The sequence below is a fragment of the Pygocentrus nattereri genome, chromosome 12 (assembly GCF_015220715.1).
Source record: "Pygocentrus nattereri isolate fPygNat1 chromosome 12, fPygNat1.pri, whole genome shotgun sequence".
Classification (NCBI taxonomy): Eukaryota; Metazoa; Chordata; class Actinopteri; order Characiformes; family Serrasalmidae; genus Pygocentrus; species Pygocentrus nattereri.
The window spans coordinates 40,565,676-40,590,965 of NC_051222.1; the positions used below are offsets into that span (position 1 = coordinate 40,565,676).

General features: G+C 40.7%; 1 protein-coding gene across 2 annotated transcripts in view; it reads left to right on the forward strand.

The window, feature by feature from the left end:
- txndc11 (thioredoxin domain containing 11) overlaps positions 1–5,117 on the forward strand; it is a 15,145-nt gene extending 10,028 nt beyond the window's left edge. For both annotated transcript variants that reach the window (XM_017725058.2, XM_037543729.1), the window contains exons 8-12: positions 1–517; positions 1,491–1,633; positions 1,737–1,849; positions 2,022–2,102; positions 3,742–5,117. The exon at positions 1–517 is cut by the window's left edge and continues 78 nt beyond it. In XM_017725058.2, the coding sequence (XP_017580547.1) occupies positions 1–517; positions 1,491–1,633; positions 1,737–1,849; positions 2,022–2,102; positions 3,742–4,255 (1,368 nt within the window). In that variant the 3' untranslated portion in view covers positions 4,256–5,117. The remainder of the gene's footprint in view (positions 518–1,490; positions 1,634–1,736; positions 1,850–2,021; positions 2,103–3,741) is intronic.
- The last annotated feature ends 20,173 nt before the right edge of the window (positions 5,118–25,290 follow it).

Consider the following 25,290-nt stretch of genomic DNA (forward strand, 5'->3'; position numbering starts at 1 on the left):
TCAGGGTGCTGCCAGTCCCTGCTGTTGCCCAGCTGGAGGTCTGCTAATGCTAACAGGAACACTAGCGTCTGCGATCTGTGCGTGAACCGCTTTGCTCTGGGTTCTACCTCAAGTCCCGCCCCGCTGCGTTCTCACTGCTCAGCGATGGAGCTGGAGGCGGTTCTGGACTCATATTTGAGAAATGCTGTGGTTCCAGCGCCCCCTACATGCACCAACGTCCACAACGCCTACAGCCCCTTCAGCCACTACAGCGCCTGCTGCCGGACCTTGCCTGCAGACGTCCGGACTCCAGCGTGGGCAGAGCCACACTGCCCACCGGTGATGGACTCAGTGTCAGGTCTGCACTGCCGGACCAATAAGACGCTGCGGTTTTACCTGCTGGACTCGCACCTGTCCTGGCCTCTGGCAGAAAGACTTGGAGCGCTGAGCAACCGTAGCACGGACACCTTCACCACCATCGTTAACCTGAGGGACGAAACGCACTATGTGCTGGAGAACGCCAGGAAAGACTCGCTAGGTACACACAGACACGACGGTGACGCCAAAGAACAGAGATATAATTTAGGTTCTTTGAATCTTTGATCAAAATTCCTGCGTAATTAAGTGGTCAGATGTGAACAGTCATTCAGAAAGATTCGGAGTGAAGCAGTCCGTTCTAGATAAACTGTATCCTACGACATCCAAGCATCCATGTGTATACCATAGCAACTGCCTAGAAACATCCTAGCAACCACTTTAGATACTGTCCCAACAACCTACAAACCACTTTAGTAGGGGACTGCACTTGTGTCCAATGTTCTGGCAACCATCTGAGATACTGTCATAACCGTTAAACAGCACCCTAGCAACCACCTGGGATACCATTGCAGTTACCTAATAACACCCTTGCATTCTTCGGATGGCAATCACCTACCAATACCCTGGCAACCATCTGGAAACCTGTAGCAACCACTTACAAACCAACTGAGATAGCATAACAACCAGTTAGCAACAGCCTAGCAACTTCCTGGAATACCATATTAACCGGTTAGCAACACCTGAGCAATCGCTTTGGAAATCATAACAGTGAGCTAGCAACACCATAGCAACCACCAAAAAATACCACCAGGGATGTAATAACAACCACTTAGCAACACCCAAACAGCCAGACACCTTACAACACATTACCACCTCCCTGGGATATTATAGTAACCAGTTGGCTTAGTAACCATGTAGCAACACCCTAGTAACCACCCGAGATACCAAATTAACCATCTGGCAACCACCAGAGATACTATATCATAGCGACTAGTCTGCAGTACCCGAGCAGCCGCGCTGCGTTCATGAAGAGAACTCTGCTTCCAGCTGACCTGATAAAAACTGCTGAACTGCCAGTTATTCAAATTTACATATTTGAATATTTTAATTATGAGGTTTGTTGAACATTTTTGAGTGAAAAGAACACAAGAGCACCACTGAGAACCTAACACAGTCTCCTCTCTCTCCCGCAGAACGCTTCATCCTGAACTTCAGCGCCCCCTACAGCCCTCTCCACCGACACCTGGTGGGCCACAGAGAACTACATCCCCCACAATCCCTCATTCAGGAAGTGACCACAGGCTCCTTTATGGACACAGTGATGGACCCTGAGAGGGTGAAGATGAAGATTTATTACCTTTGCAGATGAAGATGGATTACCTTTATTACACATCTATAGCTGAGTCTCTCTCTCTCTCCCTCTCCCTCTCCCTCTGTAGGATGTACTGCTGTTCTATTACACACGGTGGTGTGGGTTCTGTACAGTTCTGAATCATGTTCTCCTGCAGCTGGCTCGACTCTTTCAGGGAAACAGCGCCCTCACGGTGGCCAGGTCAGGAATTACACTCTACTTTTCTTAAGTTATGAGTAACAAGCTGCAGACGATATGAAATACATACATAAGACAGTAGAACTGATACAGACGATTAACTTATGAAAAGACCGTGTTTAAACTGAAAATTATTTACAGACAATGTGAGAAATCTGTTGTTGTTGTTTATCAGGGTGAACGTGGGCCTTAACGACCTGCCCTGGGAGTTCATGGTGGATCACCTGCCCTCCTTTCTCTTCTTCCCCAAACACAGGTACGCCTTCAGTCTCAGTTCTGTACACACACCCACACATGGTCCGTGCAACAGTTAGTGCACTCAAACTAACATTCATCATCGTCGTTAACCACTTAGTCCAGTTCGGGTCACGGTACCAGTTGGGAGAGCAGAGAATCCCAGATGACCCTGTCACCCGCAACTTCCTCCAGCTCATTCCCGGGGACCCCAAGCCGCTCCCAGCCAACTTGGAGATATAATCCCTCCAGTGGGTCCTAGGACGACCCTGGGGTCTTGTGTAGGCCGTGCCTGGGACACCCCCACCGGGAGGCATCCAGGGGGCATCCAGATCTGGCTCCTCTCAATGCGGAGGAGCAGCGGCTCTACTCCGAGCTCCCCCCGGATGACCGAGCTCCACACTCTACCGCATAGCGTGTAGCCCGCCACCCTGAGAGGCTCATTTCTGCCACTTTTATTTGTGATCTCATTCTTTCGTTCATTACCCACAGCTCATGACCACAGGTGAGGGTCAGGATGTAGGATGTAAACAATGAGCTTTGCCTTATGGCTCAGCTCCCTCTTCACCACTACAGTCCGGTACAGTGACCGCATTACTGCTGCCGCCTGTCCCAGCCTGCGGCCGATCTCACGATCCCTCTTCCCGTCACTTGTGAACAAGACCCCGAGATACTTATACTCCTCCACCTGGGGCAGGTCCTCTCCCCTTACCTGGAGTGGGCATGGCATCCTTTTCCGGGCCAAGACTGTGAGCTCAGATTTGGAGGTGCTGATCCAGCTGGTGATTCAGCCAAAAAAAAAAATCATCCACAAATAGACGAGACGCCAGAGAGACGCCACCTTCCAGCCTCCACACATAATGCCCTCCTGACCCCGGCTACACCCTGACACTGTCCATGAATATCACAAACAGGAGTGGAAATAGGGCACAACCCTGCCGGAGCCCAATGCTAACACTGAAAGAGTTCATTACGTTCCATTGTTGTGTTTTCTGAGTGTGCAGGAGTGTATCTCTAAAGAGACACTCCTGCACATTTGACACACAGTTACTGTTTATTTTCTGTTTAACATTTCCACCTTATCCCTGTGTCCCATGATGCTTTGAGTGCTTTATACAGACCTTTGTTTAATCTGATTAACCATGTTTATACTGAGTCAGGTACAGAGAATCATAAAGCAGAGCCTTTACAACAGTGACTAATGTAGAAACCTGTTTATAAACCAGTTCACCATGGCAGCTATGTTAGCATTGAGCTAGCCGGGTTAGCTTAGCGCTGTTTGGGAATTTTCTGTCGGCTGTAGTTTAAATATGTACATTTTTAGCTCCTAACAGATGTGTAAGTAACATTCTTTACTTTGTATATAGCACTATTTAAACTTCAAGTCTTTTTTTTTATTGTAGCATTAGCCTGTTAGCTGGCTAGCGATCTGCTACCCACTCTACCTGCCAGTGAAGACAGAATATACCCAGTTATAGAGAGAAAATAATGTGTCAACAGGCAGGTTATCATCTGTTTGCTTTTAATAACCACAGATTTTATATGCTTTATAATAAAATTTATTATTGTTGTTATTGTTATTATTATTATTATTATTATTATTTTTATTATTATTATGTAAATAAAGTTTGAGGTTTGTTTTTTATCCTCTGTTCTCACAGGAAGCAGATGAGTGTGAAGTTTCCAGACTCCGCCCCTGTCACGGTGCCCAACCTACTGCGCTTCATCCTGAGGCACACAGGCCACGCCCCCAGTGATCAGGGGGCGGGACCGAAGTCCCTGCTGGAGGCGGAGCTGCGTGCCCTGCAGGGGGAGGTGCTGTCCCTGCAGCAGGCACGGGAGCGGCTCTCCCAGCAGCTGGCCGCTCTGTGGCGGGAAAACCGCCGGTTAGCGCTGCACGCGCGAGCGCTAACCTCCCACAATGCCGAGCTGCATTCCCAGAATGCCGAGCTGCAGGCTCAGAGCGGCCGGCTAGAGACGCTGTACCGAGAGAAGAGCCGGCAGCTGGCGGACGCCGTGAACCGGCTGCAGGAACTCACTAACGCTTCGGAGGAACTGCTGACGGAGAACTCGCTGCTGAAAGTGCTGCTGACCATGCTGAAGGACAGAGAGAGGGAGAACGAGGGAGAGAGGGAGGAAGGAGAAAGGAAGAAAGGAATGGAAGAGGCTTCCTGACGGACGGCAGGGAGTCGGGAGAACTCACGCTGAGAATCGAGCTGGACGTCGGCAGGAGGAGGGAAAACGGAGTAGGAATTTGGTGAAAATTCGAATGGAGAGCTTTTCTCGTTAGTCTGAGGAACATCAGGTCAGCTGTAGGCGCTCGGTGTCTGAAATGAGCTTGTTTAGGTTCATCACTGGAGCTTCGAGGCTGATGTAGCTAACAGAAGCGTAGATATAAGTTAGCATTGTCTGATTAGTGAAGGGGAAACTGGAGTTTTGAGAAACTAGCGCTTCACAAATAAACCAATTAGAGAGCTCCACCCAGTGGAGGCTTAGAGAACTGCAGGTACTATGTTCTATATCGGAAGAAAACCTGCATTTTCCGTTTTTACATCATTCGAAAATACCTGTTATCTTTTACTTTGTGTGGTAATTTCCTGACGAACGGACTGAACGTGAAAATGACTTGGAGAAAGTTCTGGTTCCATTGACTTGTATTAAAAGTAGAGTAAGATTTTTTTCTTCTCCTGTAAAGTCACTGTAGAGATACGAGGTTTTGTTTCCGACAGCAGTGATATTCTACTGTATGTGTGTAAGTCTGCTGTAGTTTGTTATATAGCACTGCTGTCAGACGGAAACCTTGTATCTCCAAAAAACATAATTTACAAAACACACAGGAGAAGGAAAAACGTTCTGAACTTTTAATAGATAAATTATTTATTTTGAACCGTTTCTTTTTGTCCGTTTATAGTGAGATTGAGGCACATCATAAAGGGCGATGAGCTTTTCAAACTCAAAAAATGAAAAACGGCAAACAAGAGAGATATGAGGATTTGTCCAGACATCAGCAACATACATACATATAAATGTGTATATATATATATATATATATATATATATATATATATATATATATATAAAAGCAGTCAATGAATTTTAATAATAATCTTATAATCTGACTTGAAAAGGACTTAAAATAATTTACGTAATATAAAATAGTAAATAGACAGTGTAAAAGCAGTAGATGGGAATATGCATCCATAATAAATGGATTAAAACTGCACGTGTAAAAGTCGACTTTTATACATGAGCTGCTGAACGATGAAAATAATTAGGGTTGATCTCATAACTTCGTCTACTTAACTGCGCTTAATGTCCATCGAGCCTGACGTGTGGAGATGTTCGTAGGTAAGTGTGTTTCACGGCGGCAGCAGGTCCGTTAGAGATGCCACAGCCACTCCACGGGGTTTGGGGCCATTATGCTAATGCTAATGCTGACGGATTACCTTTAAGATTTCATTGTCATCTACTTTAGACGCGTAGCTCCAGCGCTAAAGCTTGAGAGGCAAGCTTCAGACACCGGACACGACTCGGCTGACCAACGTCTGTAATGAGTGATGGGGAAACTGGAGGACGTTGGTATTGAAATGGTGTAGAGCTTTCAAAACAAACAGAGATGCATTAGAAATGAATTTGTGTTGGAGGTGCTGCCCCCTAGTGGAGGCGTAGAGAACCGCAGGCTGTTGCTGTAGTTTCTCAGCTTAGTGCAGTGAAGTTAATTGCATTCAGATCAAGAAGTGGATCAATCGCTGCAGATTCAGGAAAACGTGATGATAATCCTTCATTTCCGAGCCGCGCTCACACGGCAGACTACGAAGAGGTTTTAGTGGCGGTGATGCTTTGAGGGGCGTGTCTCTGGAAGCTGGTTTCCGCCCCTGGAGAACGAAATATAGACGTTTAGTAAATCCTGAGACATTTCTCCTCAATTTTGTCCAAGTATCTCATTATAATCACTCATAACGTTGTCTGTCATAATTATGGCTTCATATCTCGTTATTTTGAAATTCAACTTCATTATCATGACCTTCTCGTAATTATCACATGGTGTCTCATTAGTGTGACATTAAATCTCATTATTATCAGATAGTAAGTCATAATTGTGAGATAGTAAGTCATGATTATGGAAAATACCTCATTATTTTGGTTTACTAAATGGTTATATATTGTTCTCCAGTGGTGGGAATGGGCTTCCGCAGAACGTTATAAAAACAAATAAAACCTTAATGAGCCGAATGAACACGGAACCGAATACATGCCAGACCGTTTGAGATGTTCTGGAATGTTCTCCAGAACGCCTGAGTGTGAGTGTTCTAGACGTTGTGTTGACGCTCTGAGTGGGACTGTGTGGCGTTTGGGCCGAGCTGACTCTGAATCTTCTCCTCCTCCGACTGTGGAGTCGCCTGAGAACAGTTTGTGATTTTTCTTGTTTTTCCTACGTTTCTTCTTTGCTAAAGCTTCTATTTTTCCACCAATCCTCTGAAAGTGTTGTTGAATTCAGGTATCGCTGCAGGACGTCCTGCTGCGCCTCGTTTACAGGGAATATTGCACAGATTTGTACTGATTAAACAGGTTTGATTACTCAGCTGTGCTCCTGTCTGTTCATTTATCTGCTTACTGTGATCCTGAATAAGGGGAATATCCCTCATCTGGTCACCACATGAGGGCGCTGAACCTTAATGTGGTGCACATTCGGCTGGAGGAAAAATGTGGAACCAGCTGAGCTAACCTCTCGTCTGAGGAGAACGTTATTCATCTATCACTATAACATACAGTTCCACTCTGTAGTTCTACAGTTACAGACTGTAGTCCATCTGTTTCTCTGATACTCTGTTACCCTGTTCTTCAGTGGGCAAGACCCCCATGGACCCTCACAGAGCAGGTACTATTTGGGTGGTGGATCATTCGCAGCACTGCAGAAAGTGATCTTTCTCTAGTGATCTTGCTGTAGTTATTGTGCTGTAATTATCTCGCTCTGTGTAGTTCACTAGTGATCTTGCTGTAGTTGTTGTGCTGTAATTATCTCGCTCTGTGTAGTTCACTAGTGATCTTGCTGTAGTTATTGTGCTGTAATTATCTCACTCTGTGTAGTTCACTAGTGATCTTGCTGTAGTTATTGTGCTGTAATTATCTCGACTGTGTAGTTCACTAGTGATCTTGCTGTAGTTGTTGTGCTGTAACTGTCTCGCTCTGTGTAGTTCACTAGTGATCTTGCTGTAGTTGTTGTGCTGTAATTGTCTCGCTCTGTGTAGTTCACTAGTGATCTTGCTGTAGTTATCGTGTTGTAATTATCTCACTGTGTATTTCACTAGTGATCTTGCAGTAGTAATTATGCTGTAATTATCTCGCTCTGTGTAGTTCACTAGTGATCTTGCTGTAGTTGTTGTGCTGTAATTATCTCGCTCTGTGTAGTTCACTAGTGATCTTGCTGTAGTTGTTGTGCTGTAATTATCTCGCTCTGTGTAGTTCACTAGTGATCTTGCTGTAGTTGTTGTGCTGTAATTATCTCGCTCTGTGTAGTTCACTAGTGATCTTGCTGTAGTCGTTGTGCTGTAATTATCTTGCTCTGTGTAGTTCACTAGTGATCTTGCTGTAGTTATCATGTTGTAATTATCTCATTCTGTAGTTCACTAGTGATCTTGCAGTAGTAATTATGCTGTAATTATCTCGCTCTGTGTAGTTCACTAGTGATCTTGCTGTAGTTGTGCTGTAATTATCTCGCTCTGTGTAGTTCACTAGTGATCTTGCTGTAGTTGTGCTGTAATTATCTCGCTCTGTGTAGTTCACTAGTGATCTTGCTTTAGATGTTGTGCTGTAATTATCTTGCTCTGTGTAGTTCACTAGTGATCTTGCAGAAGTAATTATGCTGTAATTACCTCACTCTGTAGTTCACTAGTGATCTTGCTGTAGTTATCGTGTTGTAATTATCTCATTCTGTAGTTCACTAGTGATCTTGCAGTAGTAATTATGCTGTAATTATCTCGATCTGTGTGGTTCACTAGTGATCTTGCTGTAGTTGTTGTGCTGTAATTATTTGCAAGGTGTAGTTCGCTAGTGATCTTGCAGTAGTTGTTGTGCTGTAATTATCTCGCTCTGTGTAGTTCACTAGTGATCTTGCTGTAGTTATTGTGCTGTAATTATCTCACTCTGTGTAGTTCACTAGTGATCTTGCAGTAGTAATTATGCTGTAATTATCTCACTGTGTAGTTCACTAGTGATCTTGCAGTAGTAATTATGCTGTAATTATCTCACTGTGTAGTTCACTAGTGATCTTGCCCTAGTTATTGTGCTGTAATTATCTCGCTCTGTGTAGTTCACTAGTGATCTTGCTGTAGTTAATTGTGCTGTAATTATCTCGCTCTGTGTAGTTCACTAGTAATCTTCCTGTAGTTATTGTGCTGTAATTATCTCGCTCTGTGTAGTTCACTAGTGATCTTGCTGTAGTTATCATGTTGTAATTATCTCATTCTGTATTTCACTAGTGATCTTGCAGTAGTAATTATGCTGTAATTATCTCACTCAGTGTAGTTCACTAGTGATCTTGCTGTAGTTGTTGTGCTGTAATTATCTCGCTCTGTGTAGTTCACTAGTGATCTTGCTGTAGTTGTTGTGCTGTAATTATCTCGCTCTGTGTAGTTCACTAGTGATCTTGCTGTAGTTATCATGTTGTAATTATCTCATTCTGTAGTTCACTAGTGATCTTGCAGTAGTAATTATGCTGTAATTATCTCGCTCTGTGTAGTTCACTAGTGATCTTGCTGTAGTTATCGTGTTGTAATTATCTCATTCTGTAGTTCACTAGTGATCTTGCAATAGTAATTATGCTGTAATTATCTCGATCTGTGTGGTTCACTAGTGATCTTGCTGTAGTTGTTGTGCTGTAATTATTTGCAAGGTGTAGTTCGCTAGTGATCTTGCTGTAGTTATTGTGCTGTAATTATCTCACTGTGTAGTTCACTAGTCATCTTGCAGTAGTAATTATGCTGTAATTATCTCACTGTGTAGTTCACTAGTGATCTTGCAGTAGTAATTATGCTGTAATTATCTCGCTCTGTGTAGTTCACTAGTGATCTTGCTGTAGTTGTTGTGCTGTAATTATCTCGCTCTGTGTAGTTCACTAGTGATCTTGCTGTAGTTGTTGTGCTGTAATTATCTCGCTCTGTGTAGTTCACTAGTGATCTTGCTGTAGTTGTGCTGTAATTATCTCGCTCTGTGTAGTTCACTAGTGATCTTGCTTTAGATGTTGTGCTGTAGTTATCTTGCTCTGTGTAGTTCACTAGTGATCTTGCAGAAGTAATTATGCTGTAATTATCTCACTCTGTGTAGTTCACTAGTGATCTTGCTGTAGTTATCGTGTTGTAATTATCTCATTCTGTAGTTCACTAGTGATCTTGCAATAGTAATTATGCTGTAATTATCTCGATCTGTGTGGTTCACTAGTGATCTTGCTGTAGTTGTTGTGCTGTAATTATTTGCAAGGTGTAGTTCACTAGTGATCTTGCAGTAGTAATTATGCTGTAATTATCTCACTGTGTAGTTCACTAGTGATCTTGCAGTAGTAATTATGCTGTAATTATCTCGCTCTGTGTAGTTCACTAGTGATCTTGCTGTAGTTGTTGTGCTGTAATTATCTCGCTCTGTGTAGTTCACTAGTGATCTTGCTGTAGTTGTTGTGCTGTAATTATCTCGCTCTGTGTAGTTCACTAGTGATCTTGCTGTAGTTGTGCTGTAATTATCTCGCTCTGTGTAGTTCACTAGTAATCTTCCTGTAGTTATTGTGCTGTAATTATCTCGCTCTGTGTAGTTCACTAGTGATCTTGCAGTAGTAATTATGCTGTAATTATCTCACTCAGTGTAGTTAACTAGTGATCTTGCTGTAGTTGTTGTGCTGTAATTATCTCGCTCTGTGTAGTTCACTAGTGATCTTGCTGTAGTTGTTGTGCTGTAATTATCTCGCTCTGTGTAGTTCACTAGTGATCTTGCTGTAGTTGTTGTGCTGTAATTTTCTCGCTCTGTGTAGTTCACGAGTGATCTTGCTGTAGTTGTTGTGCTGTAATTATCTCGCTCTGTGTAGTTCACTAGTGATCTTGCAGTAGTAATTATGCTGTAATTATCTCACTCAGTGTAGTTAACTAGTGATCTTGCTGTAGTTGTTGTGCTGTAATTATCTCGCTCTGTGTAGTTCACTAGTGATCTTGCTGTAGTTGTTGTGCTGTAATTATCTCGCTCTGTGTAGTTCACTAGTGATCTTGCTGTAGTTGTTGTGCTGTAATTATCTCGCTCTGTGTAGTTCACTAGTCATCTTGCTGTAGTTGTTGTGCTGTAATTTTCTCGCTCTGTGTAGTTCACTAGTGATCTTGCTGTAGTTGTTGTGCTGTAATTATCTTGCTCTGTGTAGTTCACTAGTCATCTTGCTTTAGATGTTGTGCTGTAATTATCTTGCTCTGTGTAGTTCACTAGTGATCTTGCAGAAGTAATTATGCTGTAATTATCTCACTCTGTGTAGTTCACTAGTGATCTTGCTGTAGTTATCGTGTTGTAATTATCTCATTCTGTAGTTCACTAGTGATCTTGCAGTAGTAATTATGCTGTAATTATCTCGATCTGTGTGGTTCACTAGTGATCTTGCTGTAGTTGTTGTGCTGTAATTATTTGCAAGGTGTAGTTCGCTAGTGATCTTGCAGTAGTTGTTGTGCTGTAATTATCTCGCTCTGTGTAGTTCACTAGTGATCTTGCTGTAGTTATTGTGCTGTAATTATCTCACTCTGTGTAGTTCACTAGTGATCTTGCAGTAGTAATTATGCTGTAATTATCTCACTGTGTAGTTCACTAGTGATCTTGCAGTAGTAATTATGCTGTAATTATCTCACTCTGTGTAGTTCACTAGTGATCTTGCTGTAGTTGTTGTGCTGTAATTATCTCGCTCTGTGTAGTTCACTAGTGATCTTGCCCTAGTTATTGTGCTGTAATTATCTCGCTCTGTGTAGTTCACTAGTGATCTTGCTGTAGTTATTGTGCTGTAATTATCTCGCTCTGTGTAGTTCACTGCTAATCTTCCTGTAGTTATTGTGCTGTAATTATCTTGCTCTGTGTAGTTCACTAGTGATCTAGCTCTAGTGATCTTGCTGTAGTTGTTGTGCTGTAATTATCTCGCTCTGTGTAGCTCACTAGTGATCTTGCCCTAGTTATTGTGCTGTAATGATCTCGCTCTGTGTAGTTCACTAGTGATCTTGCTGTAGTTATTGTGCTGTAATTATCTCGCTCTGTGTAGTTCACTAGTAATCTTCCTGTAGTTATTGTGCTGTAATTATCTTGCTCTGTGTAGTTCACTAGTGATCTTGCAGTAGTAATTATGCTGTAATTATCTCGCTCTGTGTAGTTCACTAGTGATCTTGCAGTAGTAATTATGCTGTAATTATCTCGCTCTGTGTAGCTCACTTACTATTAATAATAGTAATTATAATTATAATGATAATCATTATGATGATGATGATGATGATGAACCAGATCCATGTGTTGTGGGTGGTGAAGGGGTGTCTGGAGCTCCAAGTCTCACAGACGCTTTCAGAATCACTGAATGTGGGTATTTGTCACTACCTTGAACTGACCATCACTTCAGTGTCCAGGAGGAACTAGCATGAATTACAACAATGTCACATGACTGACCATAGTGTACAATGGACAGAAGAGGAGAGAGACAGAGAGAGAGAGATTGTGTTCCTGCTGGCTGACCATTTTACAGCAAACTCAATTTAAACATCATGTGCTGCTAATTTCATTGAACACTCTCTCTCTCTCTCTCTCTCTCTCTCTCTCTCTCTCTCTCTCTCTCTCTCTCTCTCTCTCTGCCCCCTCCCCCCTCTCACTCTCTCTCGCTCTGGCCAGACACCAGACACCCCAGTTGATGAAAGCCAGACGTGGTGAAATATCTGGACAGCTGTGCTGAGTTAGTTCTGTGAAGAGCAGTGAAGAGATCAGATCTGAGTTTACAGCGACTTTGTTCTGATCTGTTTAATCCAGAGACAGTAATGATCTAAATACACACATTCAGACTAATGCAGTCCTTTCTATTAGGTTATATAACACAGTGTACAGAAGTGTAAATAATGCTTACATTTCTTTTTGATTTCTCTAAAAGTGAAGTTTCAAGATTTCGATTAGATGCGTTTAATTTTTACCTGGAATTAAATAATCATCTAATGTTTTAGTGTCAGAGAGTTTTAGTCTGTGGGCGGAGCCTGTCTGTAGCCACGCCCCTGCATTGTACAGCAGGAAGTGAGGCTGCCTCCCTGTCCCTCGTGGCCACATGGTGAGCAGTTGGATCCCATTGTTTTGAAGTAAATGTGTCTGAAAGTCAGTGAGGAACATTGAGTCGCCATATTGTCTGCAGTTCAGCGCTGCTGGAACATTTGGTAAAGGGTGTATGCAGTTATGATTGTTTTGGTAGAGACAGGATGGAAAGTTTAATAATTAGTTTTAATCATAATTAAGGTTTAGAGTCACTCAGAGTGAAAGAACTTCAGTCTAAGAACTGTACTCTTCCTCACAGTAACTGAGATCTTCCTCGTCTCCTCTTCTGTAGGGTCTCTGTTCTATTGCGGTTCTGTGCTCTTCCTCACAGTAACTGAGATCTTCCTCGTCTCCTTCTGTCTTCAGTGTGAGGAATGAGGAACAGTCCCTCTTCACTCCAAACTCTGGAAACTGGGCGAGTTTTTAAGTTTTCAGATCTGCTCCAGCTCATTGGAAAGTTTTTCAGAGGAATCCGGGCACAGTTGCAGTTTCTAGACTATGAAGGACCGACTGGGTGAACCGGTCTGCTACAGCGCCAACCTGAGGCAGAGCAGTGCTGCAGATCTAGTTGGTTAAGACCACCAGAGACAGAAGCTGATTGTGGGGGCAGCAGATAAAAAAAATATCAGCTTCACTCAGTCTGGATTAAAGAGTTTTTCTCTAATGGGCCGCATAACTTCATAAACACCCCCAGAATTTTTATTTTAAGACATTCAATGGGTTAATTATTGGATCCCAGGTCAAATGATCCCAACACGTCAAATGTTGAAACAGAAATTTTATTGTTTTTAGAGAAGTATATGATCGTTTTGAATTTAATTTTGATTTCCACTACAGAATCATGTCTGTTTTTAATGCAGTGCCGTCTGTGGGCCCAAAGATCTCGGCCAGCTATTACTGGTTTTTGTCTTCGTCCCTCACAGACAGAGATTTCTCCAGATTCTCTGAGTCTTTAATGATATTCTGTACCGTAGACGATGAAAAGCAGAAGCTCTTTGCTGTTTTACGTTGAGAAACGTTCTTCTTGAATTGCTCTATTTGAACTATTTGAGTGGTGAACCCCTCCTCATCTTCTGAAAGACTCTGCTTCTCTGAGATGCTCTTCATACCCAATCATGTTACTGACCTGTCGCCAGTCAACCAGCAGGTGAGCATTACTCAACTTTACCAGTCATTTGTTCCCTTGTCCCAACTTTTTTGCTGCCATGAAATTCAAAATGGGTAAATGTTTTTCAAAAAATAACAACATTTCTTGGTTTCAGCATTTGATTTGTTGTCTTTGTTCAGTTTTCAATGAAATACAGAGTTTAAACGATTTGCACACCATTGCGTCCAAACCTTTTTGGAGATCATAGTATGAATTTGGTTGTCTTCCAGGTGGCTGTTAGGAGTCCAGTGTTTCTCTGACAGGTTTTGTAAACTCCTGTTTTTTTTACTTTGATGCCGTTTTGTCTTATGAGAGAGGACTGTTTTATATGTAATCTTCTCATAAACATGCAACAGATCAATGACGTCTGATTAGAAACTGAACAGAAACTAGTATCAGACTGTGCTGTAGTGCTGACAGCTTTGTGCTGAAACAGAGCAGTTTTCCCAAAGATACAACAACAGTGTGTTTGTGTGGGTGAGAGAGAGGGAGGGAAAGTGAGAGAGAGAGCATCAGAAAAGAGCTGTGTCCGGACGGGAAGTGGGTGTTGGCAGGAGCGTCCAGCTGAGTGCTTGTCCGTGTTTGTTTGAAAATCCAGACTTCAGGACTCTCTCAGTCCAGCACTTCCAGCTCCAGACCTGTGAGTACAGCTGTTACTGTTATTGTTGTTATTATTTTTGATCTGCTGTGTAAGAGTCTGAAGGTGGAGGCTGAATATGAAATATTGTTTACTCATTGTGTCCAGTTCATTGCAGTGGACACGGCTCCTCCACCCACATTCTCTGAGCATGAGAAAGTGTAGAAACATTCTTTATTAAAAGAACTGAACTGAAAGGTCTGAGATTTCTTTATGTACAGATCCTTTAGTAAAGGATCACAACTGAAAATCAGAGCTTTAAGTGTGTTATTACTGTACTGCGTATGGATTTAGTCTTTTACAGCTTTTCTGTAGTGTCATGATTGTACTGAAATGACTCCACTAATATAATAACTCATATCAATCATGTTAATCATTCAGTTGCTGCATCAGAGACTTTATAAGTGTTCTGTAACCAATGAATTCAGTAATTACTATACTGTAATATAGTACTATACTATTCAGCATCTACTATGAATTATTCAGCATCTACTATGAATTATTCAGCATCTACTATGAATTATTCAGCATCTACTATGAATTGTTCAGTATCTACTGTGAATTGTTCAGTATCTACTGTGAATTGTTCAGTATCTACTATGAATTGTTCAGTATCTACTGTGAATTGTTCAGTATCTACTATGCATTCAGTATCTACTATGAATTATTCAGTATCTACTATGAATTCAGTATCTACTAAGAATTATTCAGTATCTACTATGAATTATTCAGTATGTACTATGAATTCAGTATCTACTGTGAACTATTTAGTATCTACTATGAATTCAGTATCTACTATGAATTGCTCAGTAACTACTAAGAATTATTCAGTAACTACTAAGAATTATTCAGTATCTACTTTGAATTCAGTATCTACTATGAATTATTCAGTATCTACTATGAATTATTCAGTATCTACTATGAATAATTCAGTATCTACTATGAATTTAGTATCTACTATGAATTTTTCAGTAACTACTAAGAATTATTCAGTATCTACTATGAATTATTCAGTATCTACTATGAATTGTTCAGTAACTACTATGAATTATTTAGTAAGTACTATGAATTATTCAGCATCTACTGTGAATTATTCAGTAATTACTATGAATTATTCAGTATCTACTATGAATTATTCAGTATCTACTATGAATTATTCAGCATCTACTATGAATTCAGTAATTACTGTGAATTGTTCAGTAAATACTATGAATTATTCAGTAAGTACTATGAATTGTTCAGTAAGTACTATGAATTATTCAGTAAGTACTATTAATTATTCAGTATCTACTATGAATTCAGTATTTAATATGAATTGTTCAGTAAGTACTATGAATTATTCAGTATCTACTATGAACTGTTCAGTAAGTACTATGAATTATTCAGTATCTACTATGAATTGTTCAGTAACTACTAAGAATTATTCAGTATCTACTATGAATTATTCAGTATTTACTATGAATTAAGTATCTACTATGAATTATTCAGTATCTACTATGAATTACTCAGTAACTACTAAGAATTATTCAGTATCTACTATGAATTCAGTATCTACTATGAATTCAGTATCTACTATGAATTATTCAGTAAGTACTATGAATTATTCAGCATCTACTATGAATTATTCAGTATTTACTATGAATTCAGTATTTACTATGAATTCAGTATCTACTATGAATTCAGTATCTACTATGAATTATTCCGTATCTACTATGAATTCAGTATCTATTATGAATTATTCAGTATCTACTATGAATTCTGTATCTACTATGAATTGTTCAGTAAGTACTATGAATTATTCAGTGTCTACTATGAATTTAGTATCTACTGTGAATTGTTCAGTAACTACTAAGAATTATTCAGTATCTACTATGAATTCAGTATCTACTATGAATTATTCAGTGTCTACTATGAATTCAGTAATTACTATGAATTCAGTATCTGCTATGAATTATTCAGTATCTTCTATGAATTCAGTAATTACTATGAATTATTCAATATCTACTTTGAATTCAGTAATTACTATGAATTGTTTAGTGACTACAATGAATTATTCAGTAAGTACTATGAATTATTCAGTATCTACTATGGATTCAGTGTCTACAATGAATTATTCAGTAAGTACTATGAATTATTCAGTATCTACTATGGATTCAGTGTCTACTATGAATTGTTCAGTAACTACTAAGAATTATTCAGTATCTACTATGAATTCAGTATCTACTATGAATTATTCAGTATCTACTATGAATTATTCAGTATGTACTATGAATTCAGTAACTACTATGAATTATTCAGTATCTCCTATGAATTCAGTATCTACTATGAATTATTCAGTATCTACTATGAATTATTCAGTATCTACTTTGAATTCAGTAATTACTATGAATTGTTTAGTAACTACTATGAATTATTCAGTAAGTACTATGAATTATTCAGTATCTACTATGAATTGTTCAGTATCTACTATGAATTGTTCAGTAAGTACTATGAATTGTTCAGTAAGTACTATGAATTGTTCCGTAACTATTATGAATTATTCAGTATGTAACTGCGCTGAACTGGACCCAAAACTTCCTCACTGACAGAAATCAATGCAAGGCATTGAATAATTATAAATCAGAGTTGGTATCTGTATCTAAAGGTGTACCACAAGGTTCAATTTTGGGTCCAGTCTCATTTAATATCTACATAAATGATATTGCTACCTCTGCTTCAACCTCAGACTGCAAAATTCACCTTTATGAAGATGATACGATTTTATATTGCTCAGCTGACTCTATTCATGCTGTACAAAGAAAATTACAGAGCTCATTTAATGCTCTACAGGTGGCGTTATATAAGCACAAACTAGTTTTAAATGCCACGAAAACTAAGTTCACGCTGTTTTCCAGATCTTTTAATTCTGATTTTAGTGCTGTAAATATTACTACCCTGGCAGGATCCACTATTGAGAGAGTCACGGAATATAAATACCTTGGCATATGGCTGGATGATAAACTCAGTTTTAAACCACACATAAATAAACTAGTCAGTAAATGCCGACAGAAGCTGGGTTATTTTTATAGACATAAGTCCTGTTTCCCCATGCACACCAGAAAAAGACTAGTTGAAGCAGCTTTACTATCAGTGCTGGACTATGGCCACGATATCTATAAATATGCTCCTCCAGCTCTCTCAAATTACTGGCCCCAGTGTATAGCTCTGCCCTGAGGGTCATCACTGGAGATCCGTACAGAACTCACCACTGGGAGCTGTATGGGAAAGTTGGGTGGCCCTCTTTAACGGTACGAAGTGAAACACACTGGTTGATTTTTATTTATAAGACACTCTCCGGTCATTTGCCAGAATATATCACTTCACTGATGAATACAAATAACAGTAATTATCAGACTCGCTCTAGTAATTGGATCAGCTGCCAGGTACCAAGAGTTTTTACTGAACTGGGAAAATCTGCTTTTAGTCACAGCACCAACTGGAATTCACTACAGGACACGCTAAAACTCGGCTCACTGGCGTCACTCAGTCATTTTAAACTTTTAATATCAAACCACCTACAGACAGCCTGCACCTGTTTTACTTAATCTTATTTATTCATAACTTTTATTTTTGTGTTAGTTCTCCTTAGTTCTTTATCTCTTTATTTATTTCCTCTCATTTTACTTTTAATAGTTTTATAATAGTTTCTTTTTTTAATTTGTGATATTGTATTATCTTACTAATTTCTTATCTACTTTATTTTTATCTATTCTTATCTTTTAAAATAACAGTGAATAAATTTTCTTTTAATTTAAAATGATTAAATATAGTTATTTTCTTTGTCATGTCAATCCCTGTTTTTGTAAATGCTCGGCTACATTGAAAATGAGGGTTGCCCTCAATGTACTTCTGAGTCAAAAATAAAGGTAGGTATGTACCATGAATTATTCAGTAACTACCATGAATTGTTCAGTAACTACTATGAATTGTTCAGTAACTACTATGAATTGTTCAGTAACTACTATGAATTATTCAGTAAGTGCTATGAATTATTAGTAATTAAAAGGCTACTGATTGGCCGGTGCTGTGTGAGCCACACGGAGAGGACATCGACAAGCTCATAGGTTGTATGACGGACTACATGAACTTCTGTGTGGACTCCACTGTCCCAACCAGGACTGTTAAATGTTACCCAAACAACAAGCCGTGGGTAACAAAGGACTTTAAAGCTCTCCTCAACAAGAAGAAGAGGGCATTCAGAGCTGGAGACAGGGTGGAGGTGAGAACGATCCAGAGGGAACTGAGGAAAGCTATCAAGGAGGCGAAGGACAAATATAGGAGGAAGCTGGAGTGGAAACTCCAGCAGAACAACATGAGGGAGGTCTGGAATGGAATGAGGACCATCACCAGCTTCAGGTCTAGCAACAACAGAGGAGTAGAGGTCAGTGTGGATGGGGCCAACAAGCTAAATCTGTTCTTTATGTTCATGATGTGGAAGATGTCCTGCATTGTTCCTGTTCCAAAGACGCCATGACCCAGTGATGCCAAGGACTACAGGCCAGTGGCACTGACGTCTCATGTCATGAAGACCATGGAGAGGCTCGTCTTGGATCAGCTCCGACCCATAGTCCAGCCTTTTCTAGATCCCCTCCAGTTTGCCTATCAGCCCCGCCTGGGAGTTGAAGACGCCATCATCTACCTGCTGAACCGAGTTTACGCTCACCTGGATAAGCCAGCCAGCTCTGTGAGGGTCATGTTTTTTGACTTCTCCAGTGCATTTAACACCATCTGGCCTGCTCTTCTGGGTGATAAGCTCACAGTGATGCAGGTAGATGCCCCCCTTGTGTCCTGGATTGTTGACTACCTGACTGGCAGACCACAGTATGTACGCCTTCAGCACTGTGTGTCGGACAGAGTGGTCAGCAACACTGGAGTTCCACAAGGAACTGTCCTCTCTCCCTTCCTCTTCACCCTCTACACCATGGACCTCAGCTACTGCACAGAGACTTGCCACCTTCAGAAGTTTTCTGATGACTCTGCAATAGTTAGATGTATCAGCAGGGATAATGAGGATGAGTACAGGGCGACGGTGAAGGACTTTGTCGCATGGTGCGAGTGGAACCACCTGCAGCTCAATGTGACAAAGACAAAGGAACTGGTGGTGGACCTGAGGAGGGACAAGGCATCGGTGACCCCTGTGTCCATCAGGGGGGTCAGTGTGGACACTGTGGAGGACTTCAAATATCTGGGAGTGTATATTGACAAACTGGACTGGGCTAAGAACACTGACGCCCTCTACAGGAAGGGCCAAAGTCGTCTCTATTTTCTGAGGCGCCTGAGGTCCTTCAACATCTGCCGGACTATGCTCAGGATCTTCTATGAGTCTGTGGTGGCCAGTGCTGTCCTCTATCCTGTTGCATGCTGGGGAAGCAGGCTGAGGGTGGCAGATGCCAACAGACTTAACAGACTGATCCGCAAGGCCGGTGATGTTGTGGGTGTGGAGCTGGACTCGCTGACGGCCGTGTCGGAGAGGAGGACACTGTCTAAGCTGCGGGCCATTATGGACAATGACTCCCATCCACTCTACGACACGGTGATGAGACACAGGAGCTCATTCAGTGCAAGACTCACTCTACCGAAATGACCACAGAGCGCCACAGGAGGTCATTCTTACCTGTGGCCATCAAACTCTATAACTCCTCCCTCTGTATACAATAACTCAGAGGTTTTATACAGTGTGTCTCATATTTATCACAGTCACTGCCACTTACTGTATTTGTAAGAATTTAAACCTGTACATATTGCAAATTTCTCTTTGTTTTAAATTATTAGTGTTTATTCTTTTACATAAATGGTTGCAACTGTAACAACTGCAATTTCCCAGGATTCTGATTCTGAATTACTATGAATTATTCAGCAGCTACTATGAATTATTCAGCATATGTTATGAATTATTCAGTATCTACTATGAATTGTTTAGTATTCACTGTGAATTATTCAGCATTGGCAATAAATTATTCTGAATCTTCAATTAACTATTCAGTATATACTATGAATCATTCAGTATCTGCTCTGAATTATTCAGTGTCTGCAACTAATTATTGTGTACAGTTAATTATTCAGTATCTTTGATGAATTACTTAGTATTCACTGTAAATTATTCAGTATCTAATATGAAATATTCAGCATCTACAATAAATTATTCAGTATTTGCTATGAACTATTCAGTATCTACTATGAGTTATGCATTATTCTGTTTGTTCTATGAATTGTTCAGTATCTGCTATAAGTTCTTCATGATGTAGTGAGTTTGCAGTGCATTGACTGCCCACTGTGATTTAACATGAATACTGTAAATGCTGAAATGCACTAAAGACACTATTTTGTTGCCCTTTCTGTTCCTGTGTTGTTGTAGTAGAAGTGATTAAGTCCAAATGTCTCTGAAACTTAAACAGTTCATATACAATCGGATGGCACTGTGTATCTGAGGTAACTGCTATCCTGTTCCTTTGCTTTGTGTTTTTCAGTGTAATGGCGACTGTAGCCTGTCAGGTGGTGGGTGAGTTTGGCCTGTAATCTTGTTAGACAGGAACCCCCCCCCCGGCTCTCTCTGAACACACCCAGACGGGAGGAGCTGGATCAGATGTACTCCCAAACGTACTACATCAGCCAAGACATATTTGGAGTCTGATGTTTTCTGCTTTGGCTTTAGCACTGGAGATACAAGGCTAATGTTTCTAATTAGTAGAAGGAGGCTTAAACATATGTAAAATAGTACTCCACTGTGTGGAGGTGTTCAGTATCTCTAAGATATGTGATTATCTGGTTTATAACATTGTATGAAGCACTTATCTAGTGTAACAGTATTACTAACACTAAATTGTAACAGTAACTGCAACAGTAATGCTAACAGCAACTGTTACAGCATCACTAACACTGTTACTAATCAGTAACAGGGACTGTAACAGCATCACTAACACTGTTACTAATCAGTAACAGACTGTAACAGCATCTCTGTAACACTGTTACTAATCAGTAACAGACTGTAACAGCATCTCTGTAACACTGTTACCAATGAGTGTAACATTGGTACAACAGTGTAACAGTGCTTGCTGTTTTAAATAGTGCTGTTGAGCAGGTTTCCCTGGTGTTCTCTCTCTCTGTCCCTCTCTCCCTCTCTCCCTCTGTGCAGTCCTAAGTCAGTTTGGGGACAGTCCAGTACAGGTAACGTGTCCCACCTGCCGCCACACTGGACTCACTAATGTGGAGCATTCAGCTGGACTCCTCACTTACCTGTTCTGTGGAGGACTGTTCTTCTGCGGGTAAAACAAATAATATACATTTTCATATCCAGTATGTATTTATCTAGTATATACAGAGAGCCAGGGGCAGCTACTTCAGGGGCTGAGCCAATCAGATCATCTCAAGACCCCCTCAAAAAACCTGTTTGTCTCAGCCCTTCAATCACTGCTTAACAACTGGTGCTTGCTGCCTTTCAGCATTGTGTTCTGCTGAAACGATGGCCCTGTGGGAAATGAAAACTGAAGAATAAACTATAAAAATCTCAGTTCAGTTTTTCATTTTCCTTAGTTTTCATTTTTATGTCCACTCCTAAAAGAAACGGTTCTTCAAGGGTTCTTTAGTGAAGACAACATCTTTATATAGAACCAAAACCACAAAGAGCCATTTGCATGATTAGATAGTTTTCTGCATGGTGGAATGGTTCTTCAGATTGTTGGAGAATGTGCTGTAGATGGTTCTATATAGAAATGCTTTGAATATGGTTCTGCATGGCACCTGGGGTTCATCTACTGATACAATGTCCAGCTTGTAACAATAGCAGGACAATTTTTGGTGCTTTGTAAAACCATATACAACACATTCTCCAATCTGAAGGTTCATTTCACCATGTAGAGAACCATTTAAGCATGAGAAGGGTTCTATAGAAAAAACCCACTTTACCCACTTTTACTGAAGAACCCTTGAAGAGCCATTTTTTGTATGCAGTTTTAAGGGAGCAGTAAGATTTTTAGTTTTTGTTTCCTGAGTGGTTTTATTTCAGGTTTTATTTAGTTTTAGTGATCTGCGTTATGATAGCCGCTATTTGTTTAGTGATTTATGATGATCTATAAAATGATCTCAGCAATACATTCAAACAGTAATAAAACCACCTGAAGACCAGCAGAGAAGCAGATTGGGCTTCACATACTACTCACTACTTTTGGACGCAGTCACACCTTCTAATACAGCAGGCTATAGTGAAGGGCTGTGGTCAGAGCGCCCCCTGCTGTTTGCGTTCAGATTGTGGGTTGAGAGTGTGTTGTGTTACATTACAGGCTGCGCTTCATACAGCTTGATACACTGGCTACGTTTACATTAGCAGAGAAGTGGCTTAAATCCAATGTTTTTTCTTGAATGTGATCAGATCGGATGTTTTCAGAACAGTGTGGAAATCGGAGCCACTTGGGCTGTGTTCAGACGGCCTGTCAAATCCGATTTTTGACATATCCAGATTGATTTTGGATCATCTGAACCGCAAAAACCCCTGAAATCTGAATTTTGCATATTACATTTGGAGGTGGTTTGAAATACGATTAGGATTTTTACAGTCTCAGTCTGGACGCTCTGGACGCTCAACTCAGATAACACGACAAAGAGTGATGCCGTGGAATCCAGAGTGATGAAGTGCTAGGATTGAAGACGAACCCCAGAGATTCATGATGATGATGATGATGAGAGTTCTGAAGAGTTCTGAGGAGGGGAGATCATGCTCCTCCATCTCTCCTGCGTTCACACTTAAAATCCACATTACAGCATAACTACTTAGTTACTGACGCCCATGTCGTTACCACGGCAACCACTGCTGGTAGACTGGTGATGTCTGGACACACACATCTGGTCTGATCACTCACAGATAACAGAACGGACAGTCGACACGAAAGATCTGATTCGCCTGCGGTCTGAACACCACAGCCATTGGCTACGTTCACATTACAAGCTTCGCTGCTCAGCTCCGATCTTTTGCTACATTTGTGTAGGAAACTGACTACACCGGTCATTAATGTGAACCTGTGGCCTGAAACGACCCGTGTGCACACATTCTAATCAGTTACACCACCTGAATGAGCCAAGCAGCAAACAAAGTAACCACCAGAACGAGCCGTTGCATTTCACATGAATGGGAAGTCTGAGATCACTATGCTCAATGCCAAGTGTCAGCTGGAGGGGTATAAAGTGCTACCACTGGACTCTGGAGCAGTGGAACCGTGTTCAAAGCCAACAGTGAAGTTTGGTGGAGGAGGGATGATGGGCTGGGCTGTTTTTCAGGGTTTGGGCTCTCAGTTCCAGTGAAGGGTGATGTTAAAGCTACAGCACAACACATTTTAGACAATGCAAAAGCTGTTATAGCCACAAAGGGGGACCAGCTCTATATTAATACTTGTAGTTTTGGAATGGGATGTCCAATAAGCTTATATAGTGGTGATCAGGTGTCCACATACTTTTGGCCATGTAGTGTACATTCACATGCTTAAACCTCCCTCTGTACCTCTCTCTCTGTAGGTGTGCCCTGGGTTGCTGTCTGATTCCGTTCTGTGTTGACCGTCTCAGGGACGTTAAACACACCTGCTCCAACTGCAAGGCTCTTCTGGGTGTTTATAAACGCTTATAACACTATTACAGTGTTCGTCATTAAGAAACAAATGTTAAACATTATTTACTCCGAATGTCCACTGGGGGGGGCGTAGACATGTAAAGGTGCACTTATGTTATTTTCAAATGTAAATCAATTTGCTCACTTTACTCTGAGTGTCCACTAGTGGGGGCAACTCTGTACCCATCGAGACGAGACTTCAGAAATTATATAATAAATTCTAATAACACTTAATAAGGTATGTGCTCATGTTTTTTTGGACAAAAATTATGGTAATGAGTTTGAAATGTAAAAGTCCCCCCTCCAAAAAAAATGACCATCCATTCAAATCTTATACTAACTTTTCACTGAATTTAAAATTCAATAGAGCATTTAATCACGTTTTCTTAGTGTGTTCACACAGTGGAAAGAAAAGGACTATAATCCACTACAGCAGCAACAATTTCACAAATGATTTTTAATACAAAAAGTCAGAAAATCGTGGTGAAATTCCAGATTTCATAACACATTGAATCATTTCCCAAAGAATCATATTTGAGTCAAATCATTGTGAAAAGACACACCTCGTAAAGAATCCTGTCCTGATTGGTTGTGATTTACTCCCTCTAGTGGCCACACTGATGCATGTAACCTTTTTCTATTGTTCTTCGTGTGAACTTTAAATCTATATATCTATATGTATTTATATATAATATATAATGTATATCTACATCTATACCTGTATCTGTACCAAACTCTCCCCCAGTCCATATTATTCCTGATTCCTATTATTACTGATTAAATCCATATTATTATCAGTTATTATAAGCTGGAACAACGTTCCATATTATGCAAATAAAAGGTTGTGTTATTAATGTGTGCTGTGCAGTAAATTGTGAGTGAAGCTATGAACCAAAAAGTAATGCTGATTTCATTTAATTCGATTACGCTCTTACCGTTTAATTTTGCCCCAATAAACAACAAAGCACTGACTTCATACGCTACTAATTCTGTTCTTTGTAATGATTTACATAATTTACATATATTACTGATTTTCTTTACACCTTCTAACTATGAGAGCTGTCAAACAAGCAGTGAAGCACAAACCGCTGTAGCTGAATGGGTGGTGCTAAACAGCTGTAGCTGAATGGGTGGGGCTAAACAGCTGAAGCTGAACGGGTGGGGCTAAACAGCTGTAGCTGAATGGGTGGGGCTAAACAGCTGTAGCTGAATGGTGGAGCTAAACTGCTGTAGCTGAATGGGTGGAGCTAAACCGCTGTAGCTGAACGGTGGAGCTAAACCGCTGTAGCTGAACGGTGGAGCTAAACTGCTGTAGCAGAACGGTGGAGCTAAACTGCTGTAGCTGAATGGTGGAGCTAAACCGCTGTAGCAGAACGGTGGAGCTAAACCGCTGTAGCTGAATGGGTGGAGCTAAACCGCTGTAGCTGAATGGGTGGAGCTAAACTTTTATTTTAAAGAAGATTTGTATGTTTTCATTGTATCCTCAAAAGCTTCCCACACGGCTCTGC